Consider the following 27922-nt stretch of genomic DNA (forward strand, 5'->3'; position numbering starts at 1 on the left):
CTGCCAGCAAATATTTGCTGCCGAGCGGCCGAGGAGGGGGCACGGAGCGGAAAAACCGGTGCCGGGGGGTGGCTTTTGTTCCAGGTGGACGTCGCGGCGTGCCGGCGGCGGCCCCGTTTCCCTCTTTATTCTGCAAAACAACGCACGGAACCTCCGTCTTTGACGGCAGCGCGGGGGAGAGGTGGGCGGGAGGTCAGAGGTGCGGACGAGCGGCGCCGGGCTGGGGGGACGCGGTGCGGACGGCCCCCCGGAGCAGGGGAGCCGGCGCGGCGGGACGGTCCCGGCGCTGACCGCGCTCCCTGCCTTCCCCCCGCAGACGTTCACAGCCTGGTGCAACTCCCACCTGCGGAAGGCTGGCACGCAGATAGAGAACATCGACGAGGATTTCCGCGACGGCCTCAAGCTCATGCTGCTGCTGGAGGTGATCTCGGGTCAGTCCCCGCTCCGTGTCTGCGCCGGCCGGGACGCGTCGGCGCGGCCTCCCGTCGCCGGCCGGCGCGCCTGCGCTGTTGTAACGCGCGGAGGGGTCCCTGCGAGGCCTTGGGGGACGCTGGCGGCGGGGGGTGGGTTTATTTTTCCTTTAAACGTGCAAGCGTAGCTCAAAGCGAGTCTTGCGTCGCACGGCCTCGCCTCTAGACGCTCGTGCTCCGCGACGTTCTTTCGCTGTTAAGCAAAAAGCTTTAACGCCGCTGGCTTCGCTTTCCAGGGGAGCGATTGCCGAAACCGGAGCGGGGCAAAATGAGGGTGCATAAAATCAACAACGTGAACAAAGCCCTGGACTTCATCGCCAGCAAAGGCGTCAAGCTGGTCTCTATAGGAGCTGAAGGTGAGTCTCCGGCGCGTCGCGGCGGCCCGACCCGCGCCGCGTAGCGGGAAGGCTCGCCGGCCGTCACCGGCTCCTCCGCGTCGCCGTGACCCGCGGTCTCTGCCCGCTGGCCGGCAGCGTGACACTGCGAGCCGGCGTGGGGACGCGGCGCTGGCACCCGGCCGCCGTGCCGACGACGCCTGCCCGCGATTTGCCTGACTTTCGGCAGCGGGCGCGGCGGAGCGGGTGTTTTAAAGGCGGGGTTACGCACCCCGGGCGGCGGGTGAGTCATGGCGCTGGGCGGCGTACCCCGATCGCCGCGGAGGTGTCGGCGTGGGTTTATCACGGTGGCCGCCGACCGGTCTGCGGTTGAGTCAGCTGGGAGGCGCCGCCGGTCTCGCCGCCGCGGTGGCGGCCGTGCGCGCGGTCCGGGGTGCGCTGGCGAGCCCCGCTCGCCGCGGCGGAGGTTAGAGGCGGCTCAGCCTCCCTCTCCGAGGCCGCCGCTATTTCGGGGAAGCTGTCGCCAACGCGGTTTGGACGGGCTCGTCAGAAAAGCGCGGCTCCTTCCTGCCCGCGTCCTGGCCCGGACGCAGCGCGGCGCGCTCAGCAAGGTGACATCTCGCCTTCCCCGGCGGCGAGCCCCGGCCAGGCTGCGCGAGCCATCCCAAGGCGCTCCGGCTGATCTTCTGCCTGCGGGCTGGCAGGTTTGGCGACCGGCTGAAGGCTTGGCCGCCGGCGGGGCTCACCGCGCGGCTACCTGCCGCCGCCGGTGATCGGGTCACAAAAAGTCTCTAGAAAAGCCAACTATTTGCATGCGCGTCGTTCTGCCCGCCGTTCCCTTGGAGCCTCGCCGGGCACTCGCACCGGCAGGAAAAGCGTTACGGTTCCAAAAGCAAAATTCCTCCCGTTAGCCGAGGGTCTCTGGTTTTCCGCAGCCGGCAGCCTGCCGGCTAAAGAGGAGCGGGTTAAATTAAAGCGGATTTAATTCCCCCTCCGCTTGGCTCGGAGGTCTCCGTGCTCCTCCCCGGCGCTGGGGGAGAGGATTTCCCGCTCTGCGCAGCGGCCGGGACCGCTCGCTTTCGGGTTTACTCGCCGCTGACGAAGCCCGAGGGCCGCCCCGGAGCTTGGGGGTGGTTTTCGCAGGGGCCGGGGCCCCGTCTGGCAGCGGCTCGCCTTGCAGAGCCAGTTTTTGGGTAGGCTGGAAGCCCGCGGCTCGCTCCGAGGTTACATCTTTGAAGTCTCGCCGGCTGGCGTCGCTTGCCTGCCGGGGAAGGCCGCCTGTTCCCGAAACCGGTGCGTGTCCCAACTGGTGCCGCGTTAAAATACAAGAGGCGAGGGCGCGGCGGCGGTTACAACAGCCGCTTATCCGCCGGAGTCTCCCATGCGTCAGCTGAACGGTCACTGCGGGCGACCGCTCTTCCGCGTACCTCGACTTCAGCCCTCGAAGTCGCGCCGAAGATGCGACCGGCGCCGGGTCCGGCAGCGGCGGCGCTGGGCGTTAACGTCGCCGTCCCGGGACTGGCTTTGGAGACGTTCGTTTCGGAGGATGCTGGCTCCGGTCTTGGACTGACTCGGTCGTGAAGGACGTGGGGCGAGGAGCCGACGTGTCGCGGGCCAAGCGCGAGCCGTGCGTTCCGGCATCGTCTCGCAGCTTTTGGCGTACCTTCGGCGAAAGCGAAGCCGGGCGGGCTGGGTGGCAAGCCCAAATCCGGGCTCCGGCGTGCTGCTCCGGCAGCTCCTGCCCGTTCCTCCGCGCCCGGAGGCAGAGCGGGGAGGAGGGAGCTGGCGGCGTGCGCTGGCGTCCCGCTCTCCTGAGGATCCCGTGAGCGCCGCGGCCCTTCCCCGCCGGCTCCCGCGCCTCTCGGCATCGCTCTGAACACCCGGGTTTCTCCCTTTGGCTTTCAGAGATTGTCGACGGCAACGCGAAGATGACGCTGGGCATGATCTGGACCATTATCCTCAGATTTGCCATTCAGGACATCTCGGTGGAAGGTAAGGGGCGGCGATACGCGTGCCGTAAGCGGCATCGCGCGCCAAATCCGCTCGCCGGTCCCGCCGGCGAGGCTGCTCCGGCCGGGTCGTCAGCTGCCGTGTCCCCCGCAGAGACCTCGGCGAAGGAGGGCTTGCTGCTGTGGTGTCAGAGGAAGACGGCTCCCTACAAGAACGTCAACGTGCAGAACTTCCACATCAGGTAACGCCGCGTGACGGCCGCCTCGGCTCCCGGAGCCGCCGCTCCCCGGGGCTTCGAGGCTCCTCCGAAACGTCCGGTGGCGAAGCTTTCGGCAGAGCTGGAAGGGGAAAACGCAGCTCGTGCTATTTTGATTTTTTTTTTTCCTGCGGTTACGCCTGAAATATCCACCCCTTCTCCGGGCTGGGGTTTTCCAGGACCCGAGGAAGATGCACAGTTCGTCCTGGCCTTTCCACTGTAAATTCGTGCATCGGGGAGGGGAGGATGCACGGGGACCCCTCCGTGTGAGTTTAAGCCCCGTGCTGGCGCAGGGATCTCACTCTCCCCTCGTCTTTTGCAGCTGGAAAGACGGTCTCGCTTTCAATGCCTTGATCCACAGACACAGACCGGAGCTCATCGAATACGACAAACTCAGAAAGGTAAAACTCGGGGGTAGCGCTGCCCCTTCTCTGCCCCTTTTCTCGTCTGAAAACCGAGCTTTGAGCTGGCAGGGAGCCGTGGCTGTCCGTCTGTCCACCTGCCTAACTCGGCGGGGCGTCCGTGCGCCCCGCAGCCCTCTTCATTCGCACGTCTCCTCTCTCTAGGATGACCCCGTGACGAATCTGAACAACGCCTTCGAAGTGGCGGAGAAGTACCTGGACATCCCCAAGATGCTGGATGCGGAGGGTAAGCTCTCCGGGTGCTCCGAGCCGTGTCGCGCTGCCGCGGGGTGACGTCATCCAGGTCCTTGACGGAAGATCCGCCGCTTCGGGCGCCGAGGAAGCGTGCCGGCAGCCAGCGTCGCTGGGAGCTGGGGAGCGGGGTGGTTTAACGCCTGGGGACCGTATTTAACGCGCTTTTCTGCCCGTACAGGTGTATTTATCTGGCTTCTCAGAGCTGCGTGTTTGTGGGATTCCAGCCCAAAGAGGAGCTGGCTCCCGGGCACGGCGTGGAGAGCGCGCCCGGCTCGCGCCGGAGGCGGCCAACGTCCCCCGCTCAGCCTAACCCTTGTTGTTCACTTGCAGACATTGTCAACACAGCTCGCCCCGACGAGAAAGCCATCATGACCTATGTGTCGAGCTTCTACCATGCCTTTTCCGGGGCTCAGAAGGTACCGGAGGCGGCTGTGTCCATCTCGCTGTAACATTTCCGACCGCAGCATCCTACGCTCACGCCACTTCTCTTTCAGATGGCCGTTTTGTCTCTTGTTGGCTTGGGAACCAGACCTCAGCTCGTTCACATGGGTTTAAAACGCCGCTTGGCTTCCCTAAATCTGGCTGTGACGCGGTGCCAGCACGGCTGGGCCGGGGGGCAGTAACCTGGGGCAGGAAGGGGCTTCCTGAAGCTGCCTGATGAGGCCAGGGAGCTCGGACACATCCCGGGACGAAGCCTCAGCGCTTTGCGAGAGGCTGAGCCGTTAAGGCAGACGAAGCACAGCGGCAAAAATAACCCTGTCAGCCAGCTCTGGTCTGGGTCCCAGGCCCCAGCAAGCGCTTGTTCCCCTCCGCTGCATGCCCGAGGGGGGTTTAGGATCGCTGTGCCGCTGCTTCACCCTCTCTCCTCCCTTTCTCTCCGCGCAGATATTGTAGGCACTCTCAGGCCCGATGAGAAGGCCATCATGACATACGTTTCCTGCTTCTACCACGCTTTCTCGGGTGCTCAGAAGGTGAGCTTTGCCGGGTGGAGCTGCGCGCTTGGGTCGAGCCGCTACTAACATCGGACCTTCGGTCTCCCGAGGGTCGTTGCGCTGCTGCACGGCTTCTGGAAGCGTAAAAACGGGGCCGGCTTCAGCTCCGCTTCGCTCGGGAGAAGGGCAAAGCGTACGCCCCGCTCCGGGAGGAGAGCCGGGCCGGCTCCTGCGCCGGAGGAACCTTCCCAGGCTTAGCGCAGCCGGGCTTTTGTCACCGTACGGGGCAGGAGGCGACCTGGGTAAACCAAGAAGAGCCCCAGTCCCGGTCTGCGCCGCGACCCGGGTTGCTGCAGCGTCCCTTCAGGCTTGCGAGAGCTCCCGGCAGCGTCTCGGATCAGCTTTACCCGGGGAGGGGGGGACCGGCGTTCCCTCCGGCCCAGCCCGAGACCCTTCGTTAGGGAGGCTCGTTAGACCGGCGCGCGGAGCCGGGCGCGAAAACCGCCACGGTGCCGGGGCGCTGCGTGTCGCCCTGGGGGTCCCGCCCTACCGCCGCGCTCGGCGCCGGCGCTCGGCTGCCCTTTCCTTGCCTGTCTTCCTCCGACGCCTCACGTTAGACCCAAAATGGGGCTGGCTCGCGGCGCGTGCGCGTTAAGTAGGCGCCGCTGTTGGCGGCGGAGCGGCAATTACCGTTTTGTGCTAATCGGAGGGATTTGGGGAAGAAATGAGCCTCCTGGATGGCTGGTGGCCAAGAAAGCCGTCGGCGTGCGAAGAGCCGGGGCTGAGCCGGAGCCTCGGCTCGTGCGGGAGCGACCGGGGTGTCGATCCGCGCGGCCGAGTTGCGGTTTTACGCCGGGCCCGGGTCCCGCGCGGCCGCGGGTTGCTTAATGAAGGTTGGGGTTAATTTGCTGGCTGAGGGAACCCCGGTGAAGCGGCAGCCCGCCTCCGGAAGGCTGCGAATCCCAGCCTGGCTGGTGGATTTTATTCTCGCCGCGCAGCTCCCGGCCGGCGTGGCCTCGATTAGCTCCGCGAGCGCGTGCCGTTTTCGTCTGCGCCGCGCTCCGAGGCGGCAGCGCCTGGCTTCGGCGGGGAGCGCGGCTAGCGCGGTTAAGCCGTAGCCGGGGCAGCAGGAGGAGCGGCCCGGCGCCGCGTCCCACCTCCCTCCTGCCTTTTCCCGGGGTTCCAGCTTTTCTCTTTTTCTTTCTTTCCTTTGCTTTTCCCCTGTGGCGACTCGTTTTTCCTCTCCCCCGTCCTTCCGTAGACCCTCTCCACTATTTCTGTTGATGTCTGGCTTTCAACTCCTCCTCTCGGACTCTTTCTGTGCTGCCTACCAAGGTACTCGATCCCCCCCAGGCTTATTTTCTGTCCCCTCCTCACCCTCCCGCCCAGCCTAGAGCGGATCTGCCGTGGCGGAAGAGCGGAAGACCGCGGGACGGTGCTTAGAGATGGGTAAAAAGAAAAAAGGACAAAAAAGGAGCAGCCTGGGTGCGATGGGCTTTCTCCTGCTCCGTGCCAGACCCCGGCAGGGCCGCGCGCCTCCGGATAGGGAACAGGGAAGGCGAAACGCCGGGGAAGCGCGGGTCTCGCTGGCGACGGCGGCACGCTCGGTGCGGCCGCGCGTGTCGGGGCTCCGGAAGCCGAGTTTGCCTCGGCCGCGCAGCCGTGGGCAAGGTTTGACGCGCCAACGCTCGTGCGGAGGTGGCCGCGCTGGAGCCGGGAGTCGCCCGGGACGGTCTCGGGGAGCCCGGCTTCCCGCGGCCTCGAGGCCGGGCTGCGTCTCCCCTGCGCGGTGCCCGGAGATCCTCTGCGGCTCCCGAATCCCCCGGGGCCGGCGGCAGCGGGTCCGACGGGGACGTGCGGGTCGGGGCGCCGCAGCCTCCCGCGGCGCTGACCCCCCCACCTCGCGCCGCTCTTCCCCTCCAGGCCGAGACCGCGGCGAACCGCATCTGCAAAGTGCTGGCCGTCAACCAGGAGAACGAGCACCTGATGGAAGACTACGAGAAGCTGGCTTCCGACGTAAGCCAGCCGGCCGCGCCGCCGGCGTCGGGGGGACCCCTTCCCCCTAAAACCGGCCTCCCGCCCACCGAATCCCGTTGCCCCCCGCAGCTGCTGGAGTGGATCAGGCGCACCATCCCGTGGCTGGAGGACCGCAGCCCGCAGAAGACCATACAGGAGATGCAGCAGAAGCTGGAGGACTTCCGCGACTACCGGCGCGTCCACAAGCCCCCCAAAGTGCAGGAGAAATGCCAGCTGGAGATCAACTTCAACACCCTGCAGACCAAGCTCCGGCTGAGCAACAGGCCTGCCTTCATGCCCTCCGAGGGGAAGATGGTCTCGGTGAGCGGCTCCTTCGGCGTCCTGCGCCGGCGGGGGAGAGCTGGCGGGTCTGGGGGCGACGGGGCGGGAGGGGGTACCCCCGCTCCTGAGGCTGCGGCCGAGAGCGGCGGAGCCGGCGCTGCCCTCCCGTGCTCCCGGAGGGGTTTTGGGGGCGGATTCCCCCTCGGTCTCTCCCCAAACCTGCGCCGACGTCAGACGGGGCTCCTGACGCGGCCAGAACCGCGTCGGCGCGGGCGAGGAGGCGGCGGCGGGGGGAGAGCGGCCGTTGCCGCCCCGGCGGAGCCCTGAGCCCGAGGCCCCGTGCCCTGTCCCCAGGACATCAATAACGGCTGGCAGCACTTGGAGCAAGCCGAGAAGGGCTACGAGGAGTGGCTGCTGAATGAAATCCGGCGGCTGGAGCGGCTCGACCACCTGGCTGAGAAGTTCAGGCAGAAGGCGTCCATCCACGAGGCCTGGACCGAAGGTAGCGGCCGGGGTGGGGGAGCACCCTTCGGCGCCGGGGGGACGGGGGGGTTCTGCGCCGGTCGCCCCGAGAGCGGCGAAGCCCTCGGAAAGCGCCTCGAGCCGCTTTAACGCCGCCGAGCCGCCTCCGGGAGCAGGGGGGAGCGTCCCCGCCGCGGACCGCGGCAGCGGGGCCGACGTGGCGCCGAGCCGCCGGGGTCCCCGGCCCCTGCCCCGGCTCTAAGAGCAGCGCGTCTCGGAGACGCTCTTTCTGGTTTCGGGGTTTTCGGGTGCCTGTAAGCTCGGGCGAGGGGGGAAGGCTCTTCGTTGGGGTCCGTCTGGCGAGGAGACGCCGCCCGGGTGGCCTCCGGCTCGTCTCCCGGCACGTACGGAGGGGAAGAAGGCGTCATCGCCGGCGGGGAGGTGACGGCCCTCGCTCCTCCGTCCCCAGGCAAGGAGGCCATGCTGAAGCAGAAGGACTACGAAACGGCCACCCTGTCGGACATCAAAGCCCTCATCAGGAAGCACGAGGCCTTCGAGAGCGACCTGGCGGCGCACCAGGACCGCGTGGAGCAGATCGCGGCCATCGCACAGGAGCTCAAGTACGTCCGCGCGCCCTCGGACGCCCCGGGACGCGCCGCGCTTCGCCCCTTCCTCCCCCGCGCCCCGCAAAAACCCTTCGTGTCGGGGGTCTCGCGGCGAAGCCCGGGCCGTGGCTCGCCTCCGAGCGCCGCGCCGGCGGCCGCCGCCGCCGCACAGTGCCCCTATTGTTCTGCCCGTCCCTTCCCCCTCCCGTTTTCCCCGCGGCTAGAATACGGTTATTGTGAGGCAGCCCGGGCGGCCGGCGCTTTTTTTTCCCCTTTTTCCCCCCCGTCAGATAAACTCGCGCACAATTAGTACACCGAGAGCCCAAGGCAGGGCCAGGCCATGAATGGAGCCCTTATTCCAGCGGCTCCCGGCGCCGACAGCCGGGCGGGGACCGAGGAGCCGGTCTCGTGCGCGCCGGGCTCTTCACGAGCCCCGGCGGAGCTCGCCGCCTCGGCGGGGGTCCCGAAAGCTGCCGGGATGGAGCGGGGCGGGGGCGATGCGGGGGAGCGTGGCCCGTCCCGAAGCGGCTCTCGCGGTCCCCTCCGGCCCCGGGCTCCGCGCCCCGCCGTGTCCTCACGCCGCTGCGTTTCCTCCCCGCCGCTAAAGCGAGCTGGATTACTACGACTCGCCCAGTGTGAACGCGCGGTGCCAGAAGATCTGCGACCAGTGGGATGTCCTGGGTTCCCTGACCCACAGCAGGAGAGAGGCGCTGGAGGTAAGCGCGGCCCCGGACGGGGACGGAGGGGACGGGGCCGCCGCGGCGGGGGCGTTCCTCCGCTCCTCATTCCGCCCGGCCACCCGCAGAAAACGGAGAAGCAGCTGGAAACGATCGACGAGCTGCACCTGGAGTACGCCAAGAGGGCGGCCCCCTTCAACAACTGGATGGAGAGCGCCATGGAAGACCTTCAGGACATGTTCATCGTCCACACCATCGAGGAGATCGAGGTAGGAGGTGCGAGGGCTCCGCAGCCTTCGGCCTCGGCGGGGACGACCGTCTCCCGTTTCGGGATGGCCGCTCGGCCGTTTTCCGTGCGAGCTCTGGGGTCGGCGAGGTCGAGGGAGCTTCTCTCGCTGGGGGCAGCCCCCCAAACCTGGTCCCCGGCTCTAACCCGGGTCCCGTCCCCTGCAGGGACTCATCGCCGCTCACGACCAGTTCAAGTCCACCCTGCCCGACGCCGACAAGGAGCGCGAGGCCATCCTGGGCATCCAGCGGGAAGCGCAGCGGATCGCGGACTTCAACAGCATCAAGCTCTCTGGGAACAACCCCTACACCTCCGTCACCCCGCAGATCATCAACTCCAAGTGGGAGCGGGTGAGCGAGGAGCCGAAGCGCCCGCGAGCCCGTCGGCTCGCGCGCCAGCGAGTCACGACGAAGGCGTCGCCCGTGGGGCCGGAGCTCCGTGGGTTTCACGGCCGTGCCTTTCCGTAGCCGCCCTTCCCAAACGCCCCGGTCCCCACGGCCCTGGCAGAGCTCTGTCCCCGCTGCCCCGTGGGCCTCACGGCGCCGTGCCGTCCTCCTCGCAGGTCCAGCAGCTGGTGCCGAAGAGGGACCACGCCTTGCTCGACGAGCAGAGCAAGCAGCAATCCAACGAGCACTTACGCCGGCAGTTCGCCAGCCAGGCCAACATCGTGGGGCCCTGGATCCAGACCAAGATGGAGGTGAGGGCTCGGCCGGCGCCGGAGGGGCGGCCGGCGGCGGTTGTGCCGGCGGGCGCCGGGCTCCGGCGGGCTCCAGAGGGCCGGGGGAGGCAGCGCTGCAGCCCGGCAGCCTCCCCTCGCGGCTGCGTTGCCCCGGCTCCAAAAAGGATGGAAAAGCCACGGGTCCCCTGATAAGGGCGATGACCTCAAAGGTCCCTTCCGAGCCGAGCTGTCGGCCGACGGAATCGGCCCGGTGCGCGCCGGGGCTCGCGCTCCCGCGTGCTAGCGGGCGGAGGTCCGCGTTCGTTCGGGGCTCGTGGCGCTGCCCCTCGCGTGCCCAATCCCGACCCGGCCCCGCTGGGCTTGTCTCCTTCCCCCACGCGCCGCTCCAGGAGATCGGGCGCATCTCCATCGAGATGAACGGCACGCTGGAGGACCAGCTCGACCACCTCAAGCAGTACGAGCAGAGCATCGTGGACTACAAGCCCAACATCGACCTGCTGGAGCAGCAGCACCAGCTCATTCAGGAGGCGCTGATCTTCGACAACAAGCACACCAACTACACCATGGAGGTGGGTGCCCCGCGGCGGGAGGCTCGGACCCTTCCTTGGAGGGCTGAGCCGGGCTCCAGCCCTCTCCTCCGGGGGTTCGGCGACACCCGAAGGCGCCTCGTCCCTTCCAGTTAGAGCCTGGGCTCAGGAGCCAGCGGGAGTCGGGGCGCCGGGGCGTCACCGGTAGCCGACTCCCCCGATGGCCTTAAGCAAGAGTCGCCGTCACGTGGCGGCGCGCCCCGACTCGGCGAGGCGGGCGTCCCTTCCCCGAGACCCTCACCGCGCCTCTCCCCCCCGCAGCACATCCGCGTGGGCTGGGAGCAGCTCCTCACCACCATCGCCCGCACCATCAACGAGGTGGAGAACCAAATCCTCACCCGCGACGCCAAGGGCATCAGCCAGGAGCAGATGCAGGAGTTCAGGGCCTCCTTCAACCACTTCGACAAGGTACCGGGGCGCGCCAGGGCGGCGCTGCCGAAACCCGCCCTCGCCCCTCGCCTGCCGGCTTTCCCCCGTGTCCCCCCCGCAAAGCCGCCGCCGCGGCTCTTTCGGAGGAGCGGGACCCACGGGCTTGGTTTTAACCCCCTCGGGGGGCGCAGCCCCGGGACGCGGTGGCGGCAGCGGAGCCCGGCTTTCGGCCCCCGCAAAGCCGGCGTGCCCTCCGCTAACGGCGTGTCTTTCCCCCCTCCCGCCCCCCTCCCCGGTGCATGTCTCCGGCCCCCCGCTCCCCACCACCACCCGCCCCTCGCCTCCGCTGTCGTCCGACGGCCGGCGCGGCTCGCCCCGCGCCACGGCGCGCCGCGGCGCAGGACCACGGCGGTGCCCTGGGACCGGAGGAGTTCAAAGCCTGCCTCATCAGCTTGGGATACGATGTGGAGAATGACCGACAGGTACCCAGCCTCGCCGCCCCGCAGCCGGAGACGCGACTAACCTCTCTCCTTTCTCTCTTCCTCCCCGTCCCGCGCTCTTCCTCCCGCTCCTTCCACGCCCCTCCGCCCGCCACCGTGCCGGATGCCCCCCGCGGCCTCCCGCCCCGTCCCTCCGTGGCACCCTGTCAACTGCCGAAACGCCTCCTTTAACTGAATCTCTGCCTCTCTCCCCTCCCTTCCTCCCTGCCCTCCTGGGTCTTCCTTCCTCTTCCTCTCCCCCTCTGCATGCGCTCTCCATCTCTGCCCTCTGCGGCCGGCTCTCCCTCCTCTTCCTCCTCTTCACCCTCTGGGAGTAGAAGCGCACGGGAAGCATGGACACCGATGACTTCCGAGCTCTCCTTATCTCCACGGGATACAGCCTGGTATGCTCTCTGCTTTTTCTCCCCTTTTCCCCCCACTTTTTTCCCTTTCCGATCTTCTTTTCGTCGCTGCGAAGCTCCGGGGGTGGGAAAGGGCTGCAGGGCCGGCGCCGAAGGCCGGGAGCGACGCCGGGCGCTCGCTGGTGCCGTGGCGATCCCCGAGGACTCGGGAGCCCCCCTTCCCGCGTGGCTGAGACGGCGGAGGGGTCTCACGGCAGGCTCCGGCCAGCGAGCGAAGGGCGTTGGGCACCAGCGGGCGCCCTCCTCTCACCGCGGTCCCCCTCCCTCCAGGGCGACGCCGAATTCAACCGGATCATGAGCGTCGTCGATCCCAACAACAGCGGGATCGTCACCTTCCAAGCCTTCATCGACTTCATGTCGCGGGAGACCACCGACACGGACACGGCGGACCAGGTCATCGCCTCCTTCAAAGTCCTGGCCGGGGACAAGGTGAGGCGCCGCGGGGCGGCCGGCAGCCGCTCGGGAGCGGTTTTGGGAAGGGTGACGGCCCCGGTGCTCATCTCCTTGGGTTTTTCTCCCCCCTCCCGCCACCCCAGAACTACATCACGGCCGAGGAGCTGCGGCGAGAGCTGCCCCCCGACCAGGCCGAGTACTGCATCGCCCGCATGGCTCCCTACCAGGGCCCCGACGCCGTCCCCGGAGCCCTGGACTACAAGTCCTTCTCCACCGCGCTCTACGGCGAGAGCGACCTCTGAGCCGCGCCGCGGCCGCGGCGGCACCAAGCGCTGGCGCTTCCCGGCAGGAGCCAAGCCCCCCAATTTTTGGTTTTTCTTTTTTTTTGTTTTTTTTTTTTTTTTCCCCCGCGCTCTGCATCCCCTCTCACACCGGCGCCGGCTGTCCCTCCGGCCGCGGGGTCTCTCCTCCCCGGGGCGGGGGGCTCACGGCCGCGGCCGCCCCCGCCCTCCGGTCGTCGCATATTATACCCACCACCTACCTATGCAACGGTTTATTTTGGGTTTATTTTTTCGCTGGGGAGGGCGGGCTGCGAGCCGGGGCCGGGGGTCTCGCCTTTTAGGCGCTTCGGCTTTCGTGGCAGGGGAGCGGGGAGCCTCGGCGCGCCCGGCAGCTCTGGCGCAGATGGTTATTTTTTTTAAATATAAACCCCTTCTATTTTTTCAACTGCCAAACCGGCCGGCCGCCGCCTTCAAAGGGAGCCCCCTCCTCCTGCCCTGCCTCTGCCCTCTTTTAATTTATGCCTCTCGTTAGCAGAAAATCCGAACGGGGGTCTTTGCCGGGCCAGCGCCGGCCCCTCTGCCCCTCCTCGGCGAGGGGGGTCTCGCCCATAGCCCCCTCCCCAGCGAGTCTCTCCACCCTTGGAGCAGGTTTTTCTGAGGACCAAAAATTAAAAAAAAAAAAAAAAAAAAAAAGGAGGGAAAAAAAAAAAGCCTGATCTTTTAAAATTTAAATGAAAGCCAGAAGGTTCCTATTTACTTTATTAACTTACGGATTTATTATATAAATATATATTCACCTAGCAGCATATATTACCGGTTTTCTTTGTCATGTAATTAAAATATTGCTGATAACTGTTAACGACGGAGACTGTACCGTTCCTCACCGCTGTCATCCCTCCCGCCCTGGGCCGGGACCCCCGGCGCCGGGACCCCCGGGGCCGGGCGTGCCGCCGGCCTCCCCCGCCTCCTCCTGGGGCGCAGGACAATAAAAGGTGTCAGATTTTTAAGGGCGATGAGGTCCCTCTTTCTCCTCCGGGGGGGGCACGAGGCAGCATGGCTCCAGCCCCAAAATCACGGGAATTTAGCTCAAAAGCCTTCAGGAAGCAGGACACCCCCCGGGAAGGTTGCTCTGCTGGGGGGGGTGTGTGGATTAGGGTTTTTTAATTATTATTTATTTATTTATTTACATTTAATAATATAAATTATTATTAATGTGCTCACCCGCCACCCAGGACGGTGACCGCCTGGAGCTCCAGGTCCACGGTCACGGCCGTCACGTGCTCGGCCGGCAGCCGGTGCGGGAACTCATCAAAGGCGCTGCCGTTCACCAGGATCTGGGGGGGGGCGGTCAGGGGGCAGACCCCCCACCCCCCCCGGCTGCCCATATAGCCCACGTGTCCCCATATAGACCCCTTGGGACCCCATTTGCCCCCTGTGTGCCCTTATAGCCCCTTTGGGACCCCATATCCCCCCCTGTGAGTTCATATATCCCCCTTGGGGATGCCATATAGCCCCTTTGGGACCCCATATATCCCCCTTTGGGACCCCAGATAGCCCCCTGTGAGCCCATATATACCCCTTTGTCCTCTATATATGCCCTGTGAGCCCATGTATCCTCCTCTGGGACCCCATATACACCCTGTGAGCCCATATATCCCTCTTTGGGACCCCATTACCCACTGTGAGCTCACATATGCCCCTTGGGAACCCTATATACACATATTTGGGACACCATTTACCCCCTTGGGACCTCATATACCTACTATAAGCCCATATATCCCCCTTTGGGACCCCACATAGCCCCCTGTGAGCCAATATATATGTCCCTTTGGGATGCCATAGACCACCCTGTGGGCCCCTATATCCCCTTTTGGGAAGGCATAAACCCCTTGTAAGCCTGTACATCCCTTTTTGGGACCCCTTATTTTCCCCTTTGTCCTCTATACCCCGCTGTGAGTCTCTATATCTCCCCTTTGGGACCCCATCTAGCCCATGTAAGCTCATATATCCTCCACTGGGACACCATATAGCCCCTTTGCCACCACATAGAGCTCCAGCAAGCGTATATATCCCCCTTTGGGCCTCTATACACACCTGTGAGCCCCTATATCCCCCTTTGGGACCCCATTACTCCCTGTGAACCCCTATATCCCCCTTTGGGACTCCTTATCTCCCCTTTGGGACCCCACATCCCCCCGTAAGCCCATATATCCCCCTTTAGGACCCCATATACCCCCTGTGAGCCCATATATCCTGCTTGGGATGCCATATAGCCCCTTTGGGACCCCATATAGCCCCCTGTGAGCCTGTATATCGCCCTTTGGGACCCCATTACTCACTGTGAGCTCATATATCCCCCTTTTTACCCCATATATCCCGCTTGGGACCCCATATACCCCCCTGTGAGCCCCTATATCACCCTTTGGGACTCCTTATCTCCCCTTTGGGACCCCATATACCCCCCTGTGAGCCCATATATGCCCCTTGGGAACTCCATATACACATATTTAGGAAACCATTTACCCCCTTGGGACCTCATATACCTGCTATAAGCCCATATATCCCCCTTTGGGACCCCACATAGCCCCCTGTGAGCCAATATATACGCCCCTTTGGGATGCCATAGACCCCCCTGTGAGCCCCTATATCCCCTTCTGGGAAGGCATATACACCCTGTAAGCCCGTACATCCCCTTTGGGACCCTATATAGACCTTTTGGGATGCTGTATACCTCCTGTGAGCCCATATATCCCCCTTGGAGATCCCCATATACACATATCTGGGACCTCTTATAGTCCTCTTGGGACTGCACAGACCCACTGTGAGCCCATATATCCCCTGTGTCCACATACAGCCCCTTTGAGACCCCACATACCCCCGTCTGTGCCCTTATAGCCCTGTTTTGGAGCACGTGTAACCCCCTCCATACACGCCTTTTCCTTTGCGACCCCAGTGCAACACCCTTCGGATGCCATATACCCCATATACCTGTCTATATATCCCATCTTACGACCCCCCCATATACCTGTATCTGCGACTCCATAGACTCCCTGTGTGCCCACAGGGACCCCATATACCTGCTGTGACCTCATATATCCCCCTTTGAGCCTCTATATATCCCCTGCGAGCCCCTATATCTCCCTTTGGCACTCCTTATTCCCCTTTGGGACCCCCTATAGCCAATTTGTGATCACATATACCCGCTGTGAAGCCATATAGCCCCCTCTGGGACTCCACATAGCCCCTTGGGACTCCATATAGCACCTTTGGGACCCCATATAGCACCTTTGGGACCCCATATAGCACCTTTGGGACCCCATATATCCCCCTTGGGGACTCAATATAACTCCTGTGAGCTCATATGGGACTCCATATACCCCCCTGCGAGCCCCTATATCTCCCTTTGGCACTCCTTATTCCCCTTTGGGACCCCCTATAGCCAATTTGTGATCACATATACCTGCTGTGAAGCCATATAGCCCCCTCTGGGACTCCATATACCCCCTTGGGACTCCACATACACCCCAAGGGCGCGCACAGGGGGCTGCGCACACGCGTGTGCAAGGGGACAGCAGCCCCCCGCCCCACCCGTGTCCCCGTGCTCCCCGTACCCGTCGGCGTGGGGGTGCCCGCGACCCCGCACGTAGACGGCCATGCCGGGCCAGAGCCCCCCGCCACAGGGGCCACGTAGGGCAGGGGCTGGGGGGCAGGACAGGGTCAGTGGGGTCCCCACCCTGTCCCCGGGGGGTGACAGGGACCCCCAGGGGCGATACCAACTGGGTTGTAGGCGGGCTGGGTAGCCAGGCGGGGGGACGAAGGCCATGGCGAGGGTGATGATGGCGGCGGCGACGCCGGGCTGGACATGGAGCCCACGGTGCCGCAACTTTTGTAGCCCCAGACCCGAGGTGGGGCCCCCCGCCCCACCCCACCCGGCACCTCATGGGGTGCAGCCCCGACCCTGGGGCCTCAAAGTGGGGTGGGGGCTGACACCTCCCAGGTGCCTGGGGTCCCCCCTCACTTCGGGGGGCCCTTTGTGCCCCCCACATCCATGCCAGGAGGGCAGGTCCCAGGAGCCTGGGTCCGTGCCCAGGCGGGGTCTGGACTTTGGTCCCCCTGGGTGTGGGGCGGGAGGGGGGAACGGTCCTGGGGGACAACGCCCCAGACTCTGCCCCGCACCGGGGGACGCGGGAGGGTCCCGGGTACACCCTTGGCCTCGCGCCCCGTCCTGGCACCCTGGGGGGCCCCCCGGCTCACCCGCAGCACCCTGGGGTCCCCATGGGGATACGGGGACCCCCGTCCCCGCTGTAACACCCCGGGGACCCGCCCCGGACCCATCGCGGCACCCTGGGGTCCCCCCGGCCACGGCAGCGCCCCGGGGACCCCCTCCCCAGGGCAGCCCCGTCCCTCCCCGCGCCACCCAGGGACGAGGGGGGCCGCGGGGACAGCCGTGTTTATTGGGGGGGGGGGCCGCGGGGGCCCTACAGCTTGGAGAAGGGGACATCCTCGGGCCCCTTCTTCTCCATCGCCGCCTGCACCGACTTGAGGATGTCCTCGGTCTGCAGCATGCTCATGTTCCAGGTGGCCTGGGGACGGGGACAGGGCTGGCACGGGAGGGGGCACGGCCTTTGGGGGCGGGGGTCGCGGGCGGGAGGGGAGGGGGCCGCTCACCATGTAGCGGAGGCTGTCGGAGACGGGGTGGTCCCGCGAGTAGACCAGGTTCACCTTGGTGCCCTGCACGGCCACGGGGCTCCGGGCGGCGATGGCGGCGGCCACGTCCAGCGCTCCCCGCAGCAGCGTCGCCTTGTCGGGGAACACCCGGCTGCGGGGGAGAGGGGCTGGCGGCGGAGACGGGCACCCCGAGGGGGCCCCCGCGGCGCCGGGGACGGCCCCGGGGACGGGGTCCCCTCCCGGGGAGGGGTGGGGGGCTGCAGTACCTCACCAAGCCGCAGCTCTGCGCTTCGGGGGCCATCATCTTGCGGGCGGTGAAGGCCAGTTCGTTGACGAGGCTGGGGGGGGGGGGGGGGGGGGGGGGGGGTCGTGGGGTGAGACGGGGTCCCCCTGAGGTCCCCTCCCCTGCCACCGGCCTCCCGGTGTGCGTGTCCCGCCCCCGTCATCCCCCTCCCCACCTCTGGCTGCCCACGATCTTTGGGAGACGCTGCAGGGTGCCCACGTCGGCCGCCAGCCCGATGTCCACCTCCTGCGGGCACGGGGACACGTGAGGGGACACGGGGACGTGCAAGGAAACACAGGGATAGAGAAACGGCCGGGGGGGCTCCAGGGGACATCCGAGGGGTCCCAGGGACATCCATAAGGTCACAGGGATGTCTGAGGAGCCACAGGGACATCCAAGGAGCCATAGGGACATCTCAGGGGTCCCAGGGACATCCAAGGAGCCACAGGGACATCCAAGGAGCCGCTGGGGCATCCGAGGGGTCCCAGGGACATCCAAGGAGCCACAGGGACATCCAAGGGGTCCCAAGGACATCCAAGAGCCACTGGGACACCCGAGGGATCCCAGGGACATCCAAGGAGTCATCGGGACATCTGAGGGGTCCCAGGGACATCCAAAGAGCCACCAGGATGTCTGAGGGGTCCCAGGGACATCTAAGGAACCACCGGGACATCTGAGGGGTCCCAGGGACATCCAAGGAGCCATAGGGACATCCGAGGGGTCCCAGGGACATTCAAGGAGTCACCAGGGCATCTGAGGGGTCCCAGGGATATCCAAGGAGCCACCAGGGCATCTGAGGGGTCCCAGGGACATCCAAAGAGCCACCAGGACGTCTGAGGGGTCCCAGGGACATCCAAAGAGCCACCAGGACATCTGAGGGGTCCCAGGGACATCCAAGGAGCCATAGGGACATCCGAGGGGTCCCAGGGACATCCAAGGAGCCACCGGGTCATCCGATGGGTCCCAGGAACATCCAAAGAGCCACCAGGACGTCTGAGGGGTCCCAGGGACACCCAAGGAGCTACTAGGACACCAAAGGGTCCCCAGGGCCGCCCGAGGGTCCCCACCCACCTACCTTCACCTGGAACCAGGCGTCCTGGGTGCAGTAGCGGATGTCACAGGCGGAGATGAGGTCGACGCCTGCCAGGAGAAGACCCTGAGCCGGTGGGGGGACCGCGGCCCTGGCCCCCCGGCCCCAGCTCACCTGCACCGACGCAGGCGCCGTGCACTGCCGCGATCACCGGCTTCGGGCACTGCAGGAGAGATGGGCGTCAGGGGGGTTGGGGAACAGTCCCCCCCCCAAGTCTATCCATCTGTCTGTCTGTCCGTCCCACCTTCTCCAGCACCGAGAAGGTCTCCTGGTACTCGCGGACCTTCCGCCGCAGGTTCCAGGCCTTCCTGGCCACGTCCTCACCCTCCACCGCCAGGAACTCGCTGCCCATCTCCACCAGGTCGATCCCTGCCCGGGGCCGTGCCGTCACCAGCTGTCCCCGGTTCCCAACGGGGCACTTGGCGGGGGGCAGGACCCCCTGGGCCAGGGCTGAGACACCCCCAGGATGCTGAGATGTCCCTGATATCCCCTGGCTGGGGCAAAGATACCCCCAATCTGCCCAGCTGGGGCAAAGGAACCCCCAATCCCCCCTGGCTCGGGCAAAGGCACCCCCAATCCCCCCTGGCTCAGGCAAAGGTACCCCCAATCCCCCCCAGCTAGGGCAAAGGCACCCCCAATCCCCCCCAGCTGGGGCAAATGTACTGCCAATCCCCCCCTACTCAGGCAAAGATACCCCCAATCCCCCCCTACTCAGGCAAAGATACCCCCAATCCCCCCCAGATGGGTCAAAGGTACCCCCAATCCCCCCCTACTCAGGCAAAGATACCCCCAATCCCCCCCAGCTGGAGCAAAGGCACCCCCAATCCCCCCCTACTCAGGCAAAGATACCCCCAATCCCCCCCAGATGGGTCAAAGGTACCCCCAATCCCCCCCCGGCTCGGGCAAAGGGATCCCCAGTTCCACCCAGCCGGTACCAAGACGCTCCCAGTGCCTCCCACATGGGCCAAGATCCCCCTCCCTGGTTTCTCCTGCTGGGGCTGAAACACCCCCCGATGCTGAGATTCCCCCCCAAAATGAGCCAGACTCTTCCCGACCCCCCCTCTCCAGGCACAGGGCTGTCCCCGGAGGGGAACCCAAGGGCACCCCCTCACCAGCCGTGAAGATCTTCCCGGCGCCCGAGACGACGACGGCGCGGCAGGACGGGTCCTGGCCGATGTCCTGGAAGCACTCCACCATCTCCCTGCGGGGACAGGGACAGTGGGGAGGGGGTCTGGAGGTCCTGGGGGGGTCCCCGGGTTCCCGCCCTTACCTCCAGAACGCCACGTTCATGGCGTTCCTCTTCTCGGGGCGGTGGAGCTCCACGTGCAGGACGTGGTCCCGCTCCGACGTCACCCGCAGCGTCTCGAAGCTGCGTCCGGGCGAGCGCCGCTCTGCCACCTCCGCCGACATCAGCCGGGCCGGCACCTGCAGTGCTGCGGCACCCGGCCCATCACCGGGGCACTGGGACCCACCAGGGAGGGACTGGGTGTCCCCAGGGAGGGGCTGGGACCCATTGGAGAAGGGCTGGGGGCACTGGGACACACTGGGGAGGGACTGGGACTCATTGGAGAAGGGCTGGGAGCCCCTAGGGAGGAACTGGGACCCACTGGGGAGGGGGCAGGACCCGTTGGAGAAGGACTGGGGGCACTGGGATGCACTGGGAGGGACTGGGAGATGCTAGGGAGGGTCTGGGACCTGTTAGAGAAGGGTGGGAGCACTGGGACCCATTGGAAAAGGGCTGGGAGCGCCTACGAAGGAACTGGGAGCCACTGGCAACTACTGTGACACACTAGAGAAACGTGGGGGGATACTGGGACCCACTGGAGCCACAGGGAAAGGGCTGGGAGGCACTGGGATCCACTAAGGATGGACTAGAAGCCAACAGGGATACTAGGGAAGGACCTGAAAAGTACTGGGACAGACTGGGAGTCACTGGGGGAAGACTGGAGAGTCACAGGGGAGGGCGGGGAAAACCTGGGGGCACTGGGAAGGACTGGGATCCGCTGGGATCCCAGCCAGGGCGGTGACAGCTTGTCAGCCTCGTTAATCATCAGCCCGGGCAGCCCCAGGTCGGGGTGGGGGGACTGGGGGGGCATTGGGGGGTCGTGGCAGTTGGGAGGCGCGGGGGGGTGGCCTCAAGGGGGGTTCTTGGTCTGGGGTTACGGTAATGGGGGACCCCAGGGCTCAGGAGAACTGGGAGCGCAAAAAGGGGGGTCACGGGGTGTCGGGGGGGGGCTGGCAGGTCAACTGGGGTTCAAGGTTAGGCTGGGGGTCACGGGAGGCTCTAGGCCAGGCTAGGGGTCACCACGGAGGGGGCTAAGGTTAGGCCGGGGGTCACGGGCCCCCCACTCACATCTCCCCAGCAGCCCCCGCAGCCCCGCAGCGGCCACCGCCATCGGCTTCCGCACGGTCCTCCACGGAGTGGGGACAGCGAGGGCGGTGGCTAGAGCACCTCCCCTTCCCGCCACGTGACGCGTCCGAGCCGGAGGGGCGACTTCCGCTCCCTACCGAGGCGGAAGTGCCCCATTGGCTCCCCCCCCCCCCCCAGGCGGAAGTGCCCCATTGTCCCTCCCTACCGAGGCGGAAGTGCCCTTCTGCCCCCCTCCCCGCCGAGGAAGCGGGCAGGGCCCCGTGGCTGGGGGGGCGGGAGGAAGACAACCGCCCCCCGGTAATGGAGACAAGGCCACGGCTCAACACACACCCCACGCCCTTTCCCAATATCCCCACAAATCTCCCAAAATGGGGCGTGGGGCCTGACCTGTCACATCCCCCCCAGCCCCAAACCGCTGGGGTTGTTTTCCAAAGGAGTTTATTGAAAGGCGCGAGGGCGGGGGGGAGGGGGGGAAGCACATGTACAATCATTCTCCTTAAAAATGGGGAGGGGGCACAGGGGGGTGTCACTACTGAACGTCAGCCTTTAAAAAAACTGGGATTTTGGGGAGAAACAACCAAAAGAGGGAGGGTGGGGAGGGGCCCCCGCGGGTGGGGGTCCCCAGTTAGGAGGCGTGCTGCGCGGTGGAGAAGCAGAGTTTCAGCGTGTAGGGGTACGGCCCGTCTGGGGAGAAGAGAGAGGAGGTCAGCGGGGGGCGGCGGGGACACGGGTCTGGGGTGCCCCGGCCCCCCGCGGCGTGACTTACTGGGGTTCTTCATCTGGTAGTGGTTGAGGAAGCCGAGGGTCTCCAGGGCATCGCTCTTGGAGTCCCACTCCAGCAGCCCCGAGGAGCTGCGCTCGCCTGCGGGGGGGTGACCCTTCCTCAGCCCGGCGGCTGCGGCGGCCATGCCGCCCTGCCCCCCCCCCCCCCCCGCACCCCCCGCCCGGGGCAGGGAGTGCCCCCCGTGCAGGGAGCACCCCCCGGGCAGCCACTCCCTGCCCCCCCGAACTTACTCTTCCCCGAGAAGACCTTGACCGAGGAGGGTCGCTTCACGCCCAGCTCGTCACAAATCTGGGGAGGGGACAGAAAAAAGGGAGGGGGGTGTCAGGGGCTGATGGAGGAGGAGGAGGAAGCAAAAAGGCAGCAAAGGAAGCAGCAAGGGGAAGAGAAGGACGGGCAAGGAGGAGGAAAAGGAAGAAGGGAGTGGGCGCGAAGGGCGGCTGCGGCCCCCGTACCTCGTAGAAGTTGTCCTCGGTCACCTCCAGGGGAGCGTTGAAGAAGTGGAGGACGTTGCTGGGGTGCTGGATCCTGTTCTTGGCCGCCTGCTCAGGGGTGGAGAAGCGGTTGTTGCGGGAGCCGCTGAAGTCCTTGTAGCTACAGGATCCGTCCTCCAGCCCGTAGGACTGCCCGGGCATGATGGCCTGCTGCTTGGAGACGCTGCCGGGGCGGGCAGGGGCTCAGCACGGCGGGCAGGGCTGCCTGCTGCTGCCCGTGCCCCGGCTGAGACCTACCAGACATTGAGCTTCTGCCCGAACATGAAGTTGTTGTTGAGGTGGGTGATGGCCCGGTCCACGGCGTAGCCGTCCGCCATCTCCACCATGGCTGCCCCCGGCTTGCTCTTCATGAACTTCACCTGGAAGGGGAAGTGGCAGAATGGAGACCCCCCTCGGAGATCCTCCCTGGGCCCAACATGTACTCCCTGGGGAAGCCCCCGCCCCCTTTACCTTCTCCACGTTTCCGTAGAGGCAGAAGATGTTGAAAACACGGTCACAGTTCATCTTGGACTGATCCAAGCCATAGACCATGAGGACGGGGCTGTCGGCGTGGGGGCCATACTCCGGCGGCGGCGGGGGCGGTGGCGGGTGCCCGTACTGGGGGCCGTAGCGGCTGGGTCCCCGGCGGTGTCCCCCCACCGGAGGGCCCATCCTTCTCCCTTCGTAGTGAGGCGGCGGGGGGCCGTAGCCCTCATCGTGGTAGTGCCCGTGGTATCCGCCGTGGGGTCCTCCTGCGCAGGGAGAGGGTTGGAGATGCCCCCCGCCGGCGCTGCGAGCTCCCCCACCGCCCCAAATGGCCCTCCCGGTGTCACCCGTTGCGAGGGGCACCCTACCGTACTCCGCGGGGTGGTCTCCCAGGAGCGGGGGCTGCCGCTGGCGCTTGTTGGGGTTGCCGCCTGGGTCTCCTGCGGGTGGAAGGAGAGGTTAGGGTGGTCTCAGGGAGGGGGGGGGGAACAGCTCCCCAGGGTGCTGGGGGCCCCTCCAGTCCCTGATGCCCAAGCCTGGCCCTGGGGAGGCTTTGGGGATCCCCCAGCTACCCCAGGAGGGCGACGGCGGGGCTGGCTCTGAACCCCTGCGCCCCACTCCCAACCGGGCTCCCCGGGACCCCCGTGTCTCCTCCAGCCCCGGCCGGAGCGAGGGGGCCGATCCCGGGAGCCCCCCACCCTGCTCCCCATCCCACCCCCTCCCTCTGACCCACCAGGGACCAGCCCCGGCCCCCCCTAAGCTGACTAGGAGGGAGGTGCGGCGAGGGGAGCGCCCCACTCCGTGCCCCTGGCCTCCAGAACGCTGCTAGTTTCTACACAGCCATTAAAAAAAAATAATAAAATTAATGTACAGAAAGGAAAAACTAAAAATATAAATTAAATAATAATAAAAAGTGGCAAGACATCTCCCCACCCCGACAAAACGGGAGAGGGAGCGAGACTGGTACAGGCAGCAAAGCAACAGCAGTAACAGGTTAAAACGAGCCATCACGTACAAGGCATAAACACGCTCATGTCACCGTACAGTTGCTCTTCTCTTCCCTTTACACGACCGGGTTTCGTACAGGTTTATTCCGAGTCGATTACAAAGATTGAAAAGGGCTACTTACAGCGGGAGTACAAAGTACAATGTCCATTGTCATATAAAAATTCTGTATTTCTCTTACCATTGGACGCTTCAAGAGTGAGTTAGCACAGTTCTGAAAGATGGCGTCCCATCAAACATACACTGCGACCCTGCATCACATGGTTTCAGAGTCATAAACACAGGTCAAAGGCACAAACCGCTACAATTTTTCTTTAAAAAAAAAAAAGGCAATTCTTTGTTTTTTTTTTTTAAAAAAAAAAAAAAGGTCTCACAGATGTTTTGTCCTCAGAAGATACCGAGAGAGAGGACATAAAGGTGTGATAAATGAGAGTGTTCCTCCATGTTTCACCTCCTGCAATTTGTGTTGTGCTGTAACAAAATGGTGCTTCTGGCTCTGTGTAGCTCTTTCCCGTGTGCGTGTCTCCTCTGTAATGGAAATGTGTCTCGGCTCGAGCGCCGGCCTGCGCCAGACCCGCACAGCCCCAGCTACGGCCTCCTAGGGACCTGTGTGCCCTTGGGGTTGGGTTGCTTTGTGTTGGTTGGTTTGGTTTGGTGTTTTTTGGTTTGGTTTTGTTTGGTTTTGTTTTTTTCTCCGCTTGGCGCTGATATGGTGGCAGTTGAGGACTGCAGGAGAAACAGCGTAAAGCAAAGGAACTGCCCTCCCAAACCAAACCGTGCTGAGAGCAATCCTAAGGTCTTGGAGGGCCTCAGATCTACTCCGGTCTCCGGTAAGAGCGCTGCTGGGCTTGTTTTGAGGACCCTCTGGGCTGTGTTTCCTAGTTCTGTGTACATTCGTGGGTTCGGTTGGGTCTGGTTTTGGTAAGTAAAGGTAAATGTCTGCTGTGGCATGCTGCGCCTCTTTCTCTCTCTGTGCTGTAGATAGTCCTTGGGCCACGGTGTTGTGTCCTTGATGTAATGAGCTCAAGCTGCTGCTTGTTTCTGGATGCTGCGTGTTTTCTCCAGTAAAGGTTTCTACACTGTGTGGTGTGAGGAATGTGCAGAGGCAGGTCACGGCCCATTCGGGACTTCCGCTGTAGTACGGTCCCCGGGGTTATGTGCAAATGACTGCTCGGAGCTGGGAAAGGCCACGTTACCGCACCCCCCGCCCGCTTCCCAGCGAGCCCCTCTCGCCCCTGCGGCTCTGCACATCTTCTACGTATGTACCTGGGAGGAGAGCTCTGCCCCTGCCCCTCGCTAAGTCATGTAATGCCATTGCTTGCGTCCGCACCTCAACGGCTCTGCAGCTTTGAAAAGCGGGGGTGTCCGGCGGACGGTGGCTCGGCGGCTCCCGTGGCAAACCCCACCCCCCAACCCCCTGCCCGCTGCCGCCCCAGACCCCTGTCCCCGCTTCGAGCGGTCGAGGCCACCCGGCGCCGACACCCCGGCTTTAAAACATGAAGCCTTTTACTTCAAAAAGAAAAAACAAAAACAAAACAACCCCAAAACAAGCATCGCTGAGCTCCTCATGCGGGGCTGACCCTGCGCAGCCCGACACGGAGGGCGTCAACAGTCGCCCTGGCATCCAGCCGTGAGCGGGAGATGTCCGCTGCCGTGAGCGCAGGGTTTGGGGTGCATGCCTTCCCCCCACCCCCCACCACCTCAAGTTCAAGGGAGCCAGTGTCTCCCCTCTGATTTTACAGACGGGCCGGGTGCCCCACCCTGCCAGGCCAGGGGCGTTTCCAACTCGCCCCTCAGCTCCAGGAGGGTGACGCAACCCCGTTTTGGTAAATCCAGTTCAGAACATGAGGCACGCAAAGAGCCGGCAGTGGGGCAGACACAAGAAAGCAATGGCACTTTTCCCCCCGAATCACCAGAAACTCAATTCAGCGTAAAAAACCAACCACGTATCGCTGGTGCAGAGACTCCCCCTCGTTTCACGCGCCTGACACCAATGCTCCCCGACAAGCAATGCGCAGAACAAACCGCCGAGAGAAACCCCCGGGAGAAACCCCCGGCCATCGCCACTCGGTTTTTCGACTCAACTCGCCCCCCGAGCCCTCTCCCCGTCGAGCCCACGCCAGCTCCGGCTGAAGGTACGGGCAGGCGAATGGCATTACATATTGTGGGTCGGTATGAGAGTGCTGTGCCCGACCGTGTGCGCAGGTACAAAGCACTTCATCGGAGATTACCTTGTCCGCTGAGGTTGGGGTTGGTGTAGTCCCAGGTATCCTGGTCGTTCTTGAAGACGTTGAGGCGTGTGGGCTGCGAAAGACACCCAGAGAAGTGTCAGGGCATCAGCGGCGTCACCCCACGAGGGGTGGGCACTGCTGGCAGGGAGGCTTACCTTGGCGTATTCGATCTTCAGCGTGCAGCACCCGGAGTAAATGTCAGCCCCATTGAGGGATGCCTTGGCTCGCTGGGCGCTCTGCACCGAGTCAAACGTTAGCGGCGTTAAGGATGTTTACGGAAACGAAAGCGTCTTCGCAATGGATTTTGCTGTCTAGGACGGATCTGACCATGCCGTATGTCAGCGTCGTTCCCCGAGCACACAGATAATTTGGGAAACCCTCAGATCCCTCCCCATAGCTGGCCAGGACAAGCCAGAGTGTGACCGAGGCGACTGGTGTGAGGTCAAACCAACCCACAGCAGAAAAAACATGAGCTAGGCAGCCCCAGGTTCTCAGGGCACAGAAGGATATTCCACCATGGCCTGGACACCATTTTTCCTGAAGATAACAATCCTCTGCACAGGGCCGCAGGGGTTACAGATGGTGTACAGCACGTCCTGTGGGACAGGAAAGGACAGAAGGCATGAGGGATCTGGCTGAGGCACAGCAGCAGCCCTTGAAAGCCCCCCCCAAAGCGGCAGATGCCTGGCTCTGCGTTCCCAAAATCCTCGGGTTCCCCCAGCGCGTCACCCACCGTCGTGATGGAGTAGATGGGGTTGAGGATGGTGAAGAGCAGGACGTTGTTGACACCCCTGGAATCATCCGTGTCCCCGGGGCGTGATATCTTCTGGCTGGTGGAGTAGTTGACAAAGGCAGGATGACCAGCAATGTAGATCTGGTTGTCAGCTGCATAATTAACAGCATTGCAGGCTCCGAGGATATCCTCAAACTCCACCAAGGCTTGTCTTTTCTTGGGCATCACCACCACGTAGCTGGGACAGCAAAGACCACGGTCAGACTGCCGCCACAGTGCCGCCACAATGCCACTGCCACGCACATCCCCCACGCACATCTCCTCACCTGATGGGGCCAAACTCCTGCAGGGCCTCCACGAGATCGGCCTCCACGACGCCGTCGATCAGCCCCCGGATGTGCACCACAGGGGAGGCAGGTGTCTTGTGGGGGTCATCATAGTTCTCCTGGTGGGAGAAAAGGGGTCAGCTCAGTATGGCGCCCGCCCAGAGCCACTGAGGCCTCTTTAATCCCCCGAAGTTTTAACTGTCTGAGGCACCAACAAGAAAAATTGCCCTGGGTAAGGTCTTGGCAGCTGCCCTGGGAATCTCAGGCCACCCTCTGCCCGTCATTGAGGCCGAGGGTCCCGCCTTGCCACTTAAGAGAGGAAGCAGTCTTGAACATGATGAGACCAAAGAGCCCCCGATGCTGCTGGGGGATGGGGGCAAAGACACTGCAGAGCCCTGCCTCCCCCCAAACCTGTTCCCAGATGTTCTGCAGGCCCTTGAGGACCAGCCCTGCCCCTCAAAACACGTTTCCCCTCCTTCTGATGGTGCCAAGCGCTCCGTGGCTTGACCAAACCAGAGCAGCCCCTGTCACCCCACAGCCCTGACCTGATCCCTCCAAGGCCTTGGCCTACCCCGTACCCATCCAAGCAGTCCCTGACCCCCCCACACACCCTCTCCTAGTACCCCAGACCTGCTCTATCTCCCATTTTCAGCCCTCTCCAGCCCAAACCACCCGATCTTACCCCCTCCCAGGCCCCGATCCGCCCCCTACAAGCCCCATCTCCATCATATTTACTCACCACAGGGGGCACGTTTTCCCCTCTCAGGGCCCGTCCTGGCCTCCCAAGCTCACCCCACTCGGGCCTCTTCGTGCCCCCCCACCCCGGCCCGGCACCACCCCCTGCTCCTCCTCCCCCCCGCCTCCGGCCCTGCCTCGCCGCCCGCCTCAGGCCGCTCCATGATGCCCACCCCTCTCCCAAGGGCCCGACCGCCCCCCGGCCCCGCTCACCGCTCCGGCAGCGCCAGGCCCGCCGCCAGCCCCCCCCGGCCCGCCAGGCCCATGCGGCGGCGGCTCCGCGTTCTCCGTCTTCTGGCGCTTGGGAGCGCGGCCTCCTTCGCCGCCCCCGCCGCCCCCACCGTAGTAGCGGCCCGAGCCGCCCCCGCCGCCGCCCCCCGCCGCCATCTTCCCCATCTCGCCCCCACGGCCACTGCCCTCCGCGCCCTGCGGGCCCCGCCACCGCCGCCGCGACATGGCGCCTCACTCCGCCGCACCGCCTCCGCCACGCCCCTATTGGCCCGCCCCCCGCCACTCAAGGCGGGACTCGCGGCCCATTGGCTCGCGGCGCTGCACCTCTGCCGCCGGCCCCGCCCTCCGCCGCCATTGGGCCTGCCGGCCCGC

The 27922-nt window shown here is 64.8% G+C and overlaps 3 protein-coding genes across 6 annotated transcripts; 1 reads left to right on the forward strand and 2 right to left on the reverse strand.

Moving 5' to 3' along the window:
- The first annotated feature begins 391 nt into the window (after positions 1 to 391).
- Positions 392 to 13618, forward strand: ACTN4 (actinin alpha 4). 4 transcript variants are annotated; one of them, XM_082012048.1, is made up of 21 exons: positions 392 to 431; positions 707 to 826; positions 2711 to 2797; positions 2909 to 2996; positions 3334 to 3412; positions 3578 to 3659; positions 4553 to 4638; positions 6523 to 6615; positions 6706 to 6936; positions 7252 to 7399; positions 7829 to 7979; positions 8572 to 8680; positions 8770 to 8910; positions 9095 to 9277; positions 9490 to 9624; positions 9996 to 10175; positions 10455 to 10601; positions 10964 to 11044; positions 11380 to 11445; positions 11734 to 11892; positions 12000 to 13618. In XM_082012048.1, the coding sequence occupies exons 1-21, from the start codon at positions 407 to 409 to the stop codon at positions 12156 to 12158; spliced, it is 2550 nt and encodes an 849-aa protein (XP_081868174.1). In that variant the 5' UTR covers positions 392 to 406; the 3' UTR covers positions 12159 to 13618. The 4 variants fall into 4 exon arrangements, with proteins under 4 accessions (XP_081868174.1, XP_081868175.1, XP_081868176.1 ...); XM_082012049.1 differs by lacking the exon at positions 11380 to 11445; XM_082012050.1 differs by lacking the exon at positions 10964 to 11044.
- A 2997-nt stretch (positions 13619 to 16615) lies between these two features.
- On the reverse strand, positions 16616 to 20774 carry ECH1 (enoyl-CoA hydratase 1; the record flags this gene model as incomplete). The annotated part of the gene is made up of 10 exons (XM_082012060.1): positions 20532 to 20774; positions 19449 to 19611; positions 19291 to 19379; positions 18423 to 18547; positions 18293 to 18341; positions 18164 to 18228; positions 17264 to 17334; positions 17072 to 17143; positions 16806 to 16956; positions 16616 to 16720 (listed from the first exon to the last, which is right to left on the reverse strand). Exons 1-10 carry the CDS (start codon positions 20572 to 20574, stop codon positions 16616 to 16618), a joined length of 933 nt encoding a protein of 310 aa, XP_081868186.1. The 5' UTR covers positions 20575 to 20774.
- Positions 20775 to 21174: 400 nt separating this feature from the next.
- On the reverse strand, positions 21175 to 27775 carry HNRNPL (heterogeneous nuclear ribonucleoprotein L; the record flags this gene model as incomplete). The annotated part of the gene is made up of 13 exons (XM_082012089.1): positions 21175 to 21233; positions 21316 to 21411; positions 21564 to 21621; positions 21786 to 21987; positions 22062 to 22183; positions 22275 to 22555; positions 22658 to 22729; positions 25526 to 25598; positions 25681 to 25761; positions 26026 to 26121; positions 26259 to 26496; positions 26585 to 26703; positions 27533 to 27775. The coding sequence occupies 13 exons, from the start codon at positions 27773 to 27775 to the stop codon at positions 21175 to 21177; spliced, it is 1740 nt and encodes a 579-aa protein (XP_081868215.1).
- Between the last annotated feature and the right edge of the window lie 147 nt (positions 27776 to 27922).

The sequence above is a fragment of the Phaethon aethereus genome, assembly GCF_964289735.1.
Source record: "Phaethon aethereus genome assembly, chromosome: 31".
NCBI classification, from domain to species: Eukaryota; Metazoa; Chordata; class Aves; order Phaethontiformes; family Phaethontidae; genus Phaethon; species Phaethon aethereus.

Bases quoted from the DNA above. Each gene is read 5' to 3' on its own strand.
- ACTN4 (XM_082012048.1), top strand. From the start codon at position 407: ATGCTGCTGCTGGAGGTGATCTCGG. The intron at 432-706 runs GTCAGTCCCCGC...TTCGCTTTCCAG, and splicing joins GCTGCTGGAGGTGATCTCGG to GGGAGCGATTGCCGAAACCG. The intron at 11,893-11,999 runs GTGAGGCGCCGC...CCGCCACCCCAG, and splicing joins AAGTCCTGGCCGGGGACAAG to AACTACATCACGGCCGAGGA.